Source organism: Ptychodera flava, chromosome 5 (assembly GCF_041260155.1).
Source record: "Ptychodera flava strain L36383 chromosome 5, AS_Pfla_20210202, whole genome shotgun sequence".
Taxonomy (NCBI): Eukaryota; Metazoa; Hemichordata; class Enteropneusta; family Ptychoderidae; genus Ptychodera; species Ptychodera flava.
The window spans coordinates 31,068,779-31,077,847 of NC_091932.1; the positions used below are offsets into that span (position 1 = coordinate 31,068,779).

Here is a 9,069-nt window from a genome sequence, read left to right on the forward strand (position 1 = left end):
ACATATTATTGTACACCTTATCTGGTCCTCAGAATTTCACATGACATGTATGGCAGAAATCATTATCTTCTGTGTCAGTTTCAAATCTTGAAATGAGTGTTATATTGTATTGTACAGATAAGCTTTTGATAAACTTGTAATCTCTTAGAAGTTAAAGATGTAGCCCTTACCTTTCTTAGCTCTGTTTGGTTCTTTAGAAGTAGGGGGATAACCATTCTGTGGACGGTTTGGAGCCTGAAAGGTGTCAAAACATTAGAACATCAGCGATACACAAAATATTTGAGCCCTAAAATTTCAACGCAAACAAACAGTACATTCTGTCACTGATTACAAATACATGCAGCATACAATGTACATCAGTGTGCCTGCTAACTTATAATATTTCAGTACTCCTGAGTCAATTTTGGGATTTATTTGAGGAAGCCATATGCAATGTAACATTTCTTGAGTCACGGCGCACGCTGAACTGACTCATTGATTGCACACATAGGGTACACTGACATTGTACACTATGAATATGATATGTTTGACAGCACAGAAAGTACACAAAACATTAGTACGTGTCGTAATCAGGGAGAGACACACAATAAATGTGCTGGTTAAAATTTGAAGGTCAAAATGTTTACTATACAAAACACGTCACTGATCTATAAGGAACTTTCTTAATAACAAGCAACATAACACGTGTGCTTGTAATGGTACATTGTATGTAGCGTTCACAAATGTAATTATCTTGAATGTTAATTAAATATTGTCAACATCTATTTTCAATAAAATTCATCTTTCTTTCTAATATGTTTCATAATATTATGGCATTACTTTGGTTGACTTAGCATTATCATTTATCAACTTCCTAAACACACAGTATTATAAATATGCGTGATTCACATGAAGAATTTACCATACTAAATAATTCAAAATTTGATCGAAAATTCAAACTGAGTTAAGAAGAAGTTTGAAACAGCTATTGTCCCCAGGAAGAAAACATCTTTGCTGTATGACAATTGTACACAAGGTCCATCTCTAAGGCACAACGATTCCAGTCGATACATTCATCATGTTTATTGGAACTCCTCTTATGACTTCAGCGGTTATTATATAAAAAAACTAGTAAGTCTCTGGCTGCATGGAACTACACTTTAGCAACATCAAAAGCTGCTCACAACAACATGTAGAACAGCAATGCTGAGTACTTAGCTGTTTCTTGGTACTGATAAGTACACGTTCAATCATCACTACACAACATACTGTAACCCCCTGGAGAAATTTGAAGTATCTACGAGATAATCCTAACTACATCTTACTAGCTTGTTACTGCCTTGCATTGCTTTCAACTGTCAAGCCGATGACTTTTGCCCATACATTGTACCGGTGGCCACAATATATTTGATACTTATATTGTATATTATTTCCATTTTTAGAGAAGAAAAGTTTTACTGAAGCAAAAGTTTTTCATATTTGCAAACTTTTGGACTATCTGTACCATCACAGACCCTAGGGTCTATGGTATCATTTATCCCCCTCCCTGATAAATACTTTTATTCTTGTATTTACGGTGAACAAATATGTTCAGGTATTTATATATGTTTTTTGTATTATAGGACATGTATTTCACGGTTACAATACATATTATGTTTAGGTGTAGTACGATGAAACTGGAGTCACTGTATGTACTTTTCTGTCACTGTGTGTGTACATTACTCCAATTGCAAAAGGTTTTGTGGGTGAGAGATACACGTTTAATGGTATTAATGGGGAAACCACTACCAACACAGTCTCAGATTGTTTTGATTTTGCTGAGATCACTGATTTGGCATGGTTAAAATGTGTGTTTCCCCTTTTCAAACTACGCTGTAGGCAGTACATGTGACATGCACATTACCTCCAGTGTTGGTTGCTATTTACAGTATACTGCTTCACATGTATATCCTGACAACCACAGTAGAAAACCTCTGACCTTATCCCTGATGTCACATGACTTATTATAATTTTGACTTCCACCTATCTCTTTAGGTTGCTTCATTCACACCCATTGATCCTAAGCAGATTGTTTCTGAGGTGGGATAAACACACAGAACAAAGGATTACAATACCCATCTAGGGGCTTGTCTTTGTCTTGCATTGATTGGACAACAAAACAATCCTACAATGGGCTTTGTTGTCCCTCATTATTGTTCAGTCTGAATACAACTGTCACTGGGAGGGATCCCTTTGCATGTGGGGGTGTTTTTTATTATTATCACTGAGCAAACTACTCAATCTGTGGCAGTGGAACAGGCTGGAAGAACGGTATCGGTTGATGGCACTATACATAGTACACAATAGGAAGTCACTGTGAAGACACAATACAAACAGTAAATCATGCCACAGACATCCTATTATTTACTTATATTCACACACAGTCTTAGATTTTCTTTTTGCTAAGAATCAAAGTACACATGCATCGTGATGGAGGGGGCTATGATCACACACAGACACTGTTTGCTAACACTGCCGTTGTTGTTTATGGGTAATGTAGTGAATCAATGCTATATCCAACCATAGACAGTAGAGTTCTCTGCTGTCTATGATCCAACACAAGATTATTGTTGTTGAGACTCAATTCACAGCAAGCCTCAAAGCATGATATAATATGTGGACACAGTTGGAAAAACTTCATTTTCAAATTTGATGTACTTTCCCTGATAGAAGACAATATACCTGTAAATTCTATGTCCATCTAGTCTTACTACATGCTGATGTTCCAAAAGAGTGCCTTTGAAATAATAATGAAGTTATCGATACCTTTATAGTTTATTTTTCATCCTTCTGTTTGTTCATTTCTAGTGTAAAGTGCATTGAGATTATTTTTAATGCAATGCACTATACAAGAAATTAAGATTAAGATTAATAGTATACTGAAACCCATACAAAGTATGTTATTTTTTCCACAATTTGTTAATTTGTCATTGGTTGACTGGTATGAAGTTGGAATTTCTTACAATTACATGAAATTTGCTCTGGATTCACTCATTCAAAACATATGAGTGGATCCGAGCGGAAAGTCACCTTTCCAACTGATATTGATCCTCACAACAATTGAAAAGGATATCCTATCCTATCATCACCTGGGCTAACTATAGTATATGTTTATTTATCTGTACCCTACAGCATTTCTCAATGTCCCAGTACTATTGTACTCCATGTACACAATATACAGAGCGGTGTGTACAGTGATAATAGCCAATTTGCATATTGCTAACAGCACATGTGTATTGGATTATGGTGGTTTTAAATTTCTCTGAACACAAAAGAATGTAATAATTGTGTTGAGTTGGGTTACCCAGTAGCCCAAAGTAGCTTGTAATACATTGTAAGCATTTTCAAACAAGGTAAGGAATTCGGCTTGAGTGCATCATTTCTTCAGTGTTCATTGTAAGCCAATTTAATCTCATCCAACCTTTTTGTAAATTTTTGCATTTATCAAATGTATACCAAATTTTCTTTTGCCTGTTCACTATGTACTAGAAGGCAAACTCAAAATACAAGTGCATTTTTGCCTATCAAGGACGGTTTGCAAATAAATTGGATCATCAAACATCCAAACATTTTGGCTTTACTTTGTTGTCATTCGAGTAGCAAAGTAGCGTTTCCATCTTGATGATGTAATGAAGGGAATATGTATGACTACGTGTACTGTATGTATGTGTAGCAATGGAAGACATGTTGGAAGTAACATAAACATGACCGAACTAATTCAGGAGGAGAGAATATTTACGTAATGTTAGTTAATCAGCAACTTTACGCACATGTAATTTTCTTTTTTTTTTGCAATTCACTTGTTTTTATGTTTTTTTGTAATGTAGCAACTTTCAGCTATACCGGTAGGGCACCTAACACTTTGATGAATTTGAACATCTAAAAGATCCTATTCTCCCACATTAATTCCATAATGTTCATAATACCGTGATAATAAAGGACTTGAGTGTGATGCAGGGATTAGATTCTCTGGTTTAAAACTCTAGGTTTAATCGAAGGGGATATTTTTTATCATCTTTTAAGGTAGTATGCGCTCCGAGAGTGAAAGGCTTACACTTTTTCCTCAATAAAACTTATAATCATTCTCTTACCTTATCAAAAATAACTACAAGGGGTAACTGTGTAGTTTGTTAAGCAGAGAAACAAATTATCTAACATTTACCAATATTTGGAATTCAAAATGGCCTCCATTCCTGTGTTAACGCTACGGAGGAAAATTAAATTTTTGATTTTCGAAAAACTTAGATGATGAAAATATTTCTTACTCAAAGGGCTTTAAAATGAACCCCTACAAGTGGTAGACTATAAAGCCAATCTGTCCAAACGGTGCATTCTACCTTGAATGCACAGCATGTTTTAACATAGACAGTGTGAGTTATTCTCTATGGTTTCAAGTATGAGTTAAATTTAAAAATCGTCTCTCTCAATCCCTGGTTCTAGCCGTAGTGGATATGTGAAGTGCTTGTTAATACTTTGTCAATCTTTTGTTCTCCATTAAAATATTTATCAACTATTTATTCTGTTTTGATAAGTGTGAAAATGAAGTGGGTCCTGTACACTCAACTTCCCACAAGGAAACTTCAAACCATTCTCTTTCAAAATCAAGAACTAAATTTAAGGGTCACAATACAAACTAGATAGTGGAGAAAGGAATGCTATTCCCTGTGATATGACAGCTAACTAAATCATGGACCCTCCTCATCCCGAGGGTGTATGACTAAATATGGGAAAATGTAAATGTTTAACAAAACAGTCAAAATGAGTACCATAAAACCATACCACCAGAACAGAAAGGTATTGTAGTATTTGATAATTACAGTCCAGCAAAATTTGTTTTCCCAAAGATGCATTCTACAAGCTACATTGATAACAACTATTAAACTGATACAATTTGAAGCAAGTCTCCTGCATAACTGAAAGATACAGACTGCTATTCAGAAGTATGACATGACATAATGTAGCTTGAATTTGATAGTTTTCTTGAAATTGTGTATCTACAAGCAACCACTCTAATCGCATCACCTATCATTCAAGTCTTCAGGTAGTACAGGGAACATGTATATTATTATAGCTTTGACAAAATCAGTGAAATATGTGATGTCAACCCCCAGATTCTTAATGATAAAGGTATCTTATTATCCAGTATTGTGGCCCAGGATGTTTTCTGTATCTGCAAATTCACTGGCATTGCAAAAACTACAAAATAATTGCAATAATGTACCATACTCAAATTTTCAGGGGTACTCACCTATGGAAAACACCACAAGATGATTATAATAGTAGCCCCAGATCCCCTTGTCATATACCCTATTTATAGGGTGGGAAATATCTGGGTGGCAAAATGACCAGGTGGGACCATCCTAATACAGGTATGAAATGTTCATATAGCTCTCACTCAAAGGAATTTGAGAACTTTATTCAAAGTTACCAGTAATCATGCTATGTGAGAAGGTACTGTAGTATTGACCATGACAGTGTTACACTTTTCATTGACACTTCAATACATGTACACATCCACAGAACAAAGGATTTCCTTGGCCAAAGCCTTGAGGTGAAGGAGCTATTGGCTACGCCATATTTTGTCCCAGAGAAAAACCTTACATCCTAACACTTTGAAGATTTGAGTATAATATCAATAAATATGTAGGTTATGTTAACCATTCCATGTTCATTCCCAGTACATAGGTCAAACTTTGCTACACAAGACAATGAGAGTGGCTCAAACTGTGATTTTTAAGGGATTAAATGAATAACACGCAAAATCTGAGCAACATCACATGAAGTGGACTGTTCTAGCAGCAGTGCTGTCTGACAATGACATGATACATGTACCTCTGACATGATATCTCAAATCTTGCATTATCACTAATAGTAAAGTCTGTCTGTACCATCTCTGAGACAAGTCAGTATTTAATCCTTTTAACCATCTTTTCTGCTTTTTTATCCCTGGACTTTGAAATGATGTACGCACAAGATCATATGTAACACATAACACAACAGACAGACATTTCACATTTGTACATGTAAGCCTCAAACCATGGCGGGAGATAATAGTATCATGGAGGTGGCAGTGCTACCTGTATGAATGCAGTGTATGAAGTCTCTTTCAAAAGTACTGTTACTGTAGCCATTGAGGTGCGCCACACGTACACTGCATATTATGGAAAATGCAGTGTTCATTTACAACATGTGAACTTGTGGGATTAGGGTAACAGTTCAAATCTGACATATACAATCAAAGCTGTTTTTAAAAATAAATGGTAACGTTCGACTGAGCATGTTTTGTTTAGTTGATTGCAGGGAAAGTATTTCATACAGTAACTAAATGCTGCAACTTACATTAATGCCGTTTACATCATTTAGTTTTACTGTGTTCATTATAGTGAACCATACAAGCATAATAATGACATTAAAGTAACATGAACACAAATTAACACAAAGTTCCGAAATTTTTGAAAGTGTAAACATGTTTTGCGCATATAACCTTGCTGCATGTGAACACATCAGCAATGTTTCTACAACAGTGGTGTAATGAATACATTCTCCTTACAAAACTTAGCGTGTTGGATATATGCGTGAAAAAGAATGAAACGTGTGGAATGAAACGTTACTGGTGCGAGTTTACAGGAACGACTATGTGCACATAATTTGTGATACTATACCTGTGGAGGCCGTTTGTCCAGGTGGTCCCTTTCATGTGCAAGCTTTGATTTCTGTTCGGAAATAAAGCGCTCTACCTCCTCCGCTGTCGCCATGATGTCTAATTTTACAGGAAGAGTAGGTCTATGAGTAGGGGTTATGAAATGAAGATGGGTCTCTGGGTGACTTTGGAGAGGGGTTCGAGATGAATTATAAATAAGGGTCTATGCCCGTGCTCTCTTCAAGCTAAAAGATACGCCAGTGTGGTACAATGAAGCAAATAAGTGGTGCTTTTACCAGCATTATCGATAAAGTGTGGTTAGTATCGCATCTGGATTAAAACAAGATACCCGTGTCATAATAATTCCGACTAAAGATTAGGTGTCGAGGCACATTTTAGCACGTGGGATCACACAATTCAAATTCAGTAGATATGTTGACAACACGTCCCGACCTGCCTGTCAGTTTAAAAGAAAATACGATCGATACCAGAAAGAATGGCACCCTAGAATAGTTTCAAAGCAGTTCTTAATATTTGAAACTTGAAACATGATATTTACCGATGGATCCGGCATAAATGCTCGCTTGGCGGCTGAATTTACCCTATCGGTGCACCGTCCGATATCTTCTTCAGCAGTTGACACTTGACCTCAGAACACTGGTAACTCGAGCAAGTTAGCAACATGTACACAAATCCTATTTACGCTGTTTTCTCTTCTGTTACGGTCCACATTTGCATGAGCCCTCGTCTTTGGTGATTTAATACCACACTGTTACTCTCCTTGTGCTCAAATTTCGAAAGTAGACAATATATCCTAGTGGCCAGACAAAATATTTACTACAAATCCAAGGTAAGCTCACCGTCCAAATATGTCGGCGACATAATCTCGTGTTGCATTCTGGGTAAGGCCCATACAAGTCTCGCGCGACTTTACTCATATCTCGTGTTATTACCTCTTGAGTCGGCTTGCTGCTTGGCCACAGGCACTCGGAGTACCCAATGTGACATCCAATATGTATGCATGGTTCACGTAAGGTGCCTCGGCAACAGTAAAAGCTGTACTATTAAACCATTTTTTAAATGTCAGAACAAACATTTGAAATTTTAATATTAGTTCAAACAACTACAATATCAAGAAAGCGTTCAGCAAGATACCGAAGATAAGGGGAAGAATTACGAACCTATCATAGCCTTGTCTGAAGTTGTCAATAAATTGTGACGTCATCTCCCAAATTATTTCTAACAATGTGTCCGATTATCAAGCATTGTGGCCCTAGATGTTTTCTACATCTAAGAATTCTTTGGCAATGCCACAACTTTAAAATACGGGTCATGTATAAGGGTATTCACAAAATACGGGAATTTATGTCCGAGTACGTACATTGTGTAGCAAAAGTATTTTCCGAGTAGTGTCGAGAACAAAACAAAAACGTTCCATGTTTGCATATTTTTGAGCAAAACACACACACACAAACACACACAGGTTTTAAAATATTCTCACAATTTTCGTAATTTTCAACTGTTGACCTAACAGTTAAAGATTAGTGTCTGCAAACAAGGGTCTCGACTTCGACAGGTGAGCAAGGGACGATGTCTTGAAAGCGAGACTGGATGTTCAGGTGTAAACATGCTATCCTGTTTTAAACAAATTTGAAATTTAGAAGGAAGTTTATAACAAAACCTTTTAGCTACTATTCTCTGGGAAGTGATCGTTTACCAACCACTACCCTCCCCTTTCCCCTCAGTCTACATCGCAAGACTATCCAAGTCCCCATTATATATTACAGTCTCCTTGCAACAAGCTTTTGTCCTCCTGCTGGGCAAACTCAAGAGAAATAACAAATCATAAAGCACTCTTTATAGCAGCCAACTGCAGGAGGCAAAAAAAAAAAAATTTCGGCACCAGCTGTTGGGGAAAATTGCCCATGTGACTTGAATTGCCAGACACGAAAGTGATTGAGACTGGTTGCTGCTACAAAAATATTATCAATCTTGTAAGTGAAAATATCAGCCGCCAAATCGATGCATGACTGTATTTCTTAGCTGTTAAGCTCTCATTTAAAAAGTAATCGATTCGGTGATGCAAGTCGGTGATGTTTGAGTTCGAACTATTATCAGTAAAAATAAGCTTTTGTTTGAAAGTGTTCAATAGTGCCTCCACACACAAGATAGAGGGATTGTGGTGAGTCTTTTCCCCCTCCCTCCCCCTTCTCTGAGTTTTCGATATTTTTGACTGTGTGACATAGGAGAGCAAAAGAAAGAGGAACTAAGTGACTATATAGTTGGCGCTATACCGAAAACTCTCTAAAGCTCTTGCAGTAAAATTCCAGTCTACGTTCCTGAAAATCGAAAATTTTGTTTTCCTCTCACACAGTTAATACAGTGTAGGCAACCATTTTGAATTTCAAATA

At 36.6% G+C, this 9,069-nt stretch overlaps 1 protein-coding gene across 1 annotated transcript in view; it reads right to left on the reverse strand.

The window, feature by feature from the left end:
* Positions 1-7,542, reverse strand: part of LOC139133499 (uncharacterized) — a 93,523-nt gene extending 85,981 nt beyond the window's left edge. The window contains exons 1-3 of the mRNA XM_070700132.1: positions 7,218-7,542; positions 6,681-6,778; positions 171-234 (exon numbers count right to left, since the gene is read on the reverse strand). Coding sequence (XP_070556233.1) covers positions 171-234; positions 6,681-6,773 — 157 coding nt within the window. The 5' untranslated portion in view covers positions 6,774-6,778; positions 7,218-7,542. The remainder of the gene's footprint in view (positions 1-170; positions 235-6,680; positions 6,779-7,217) is intronic.
* Positions 7,543-9,069: the final 1,527 nt, after the last annotated feature.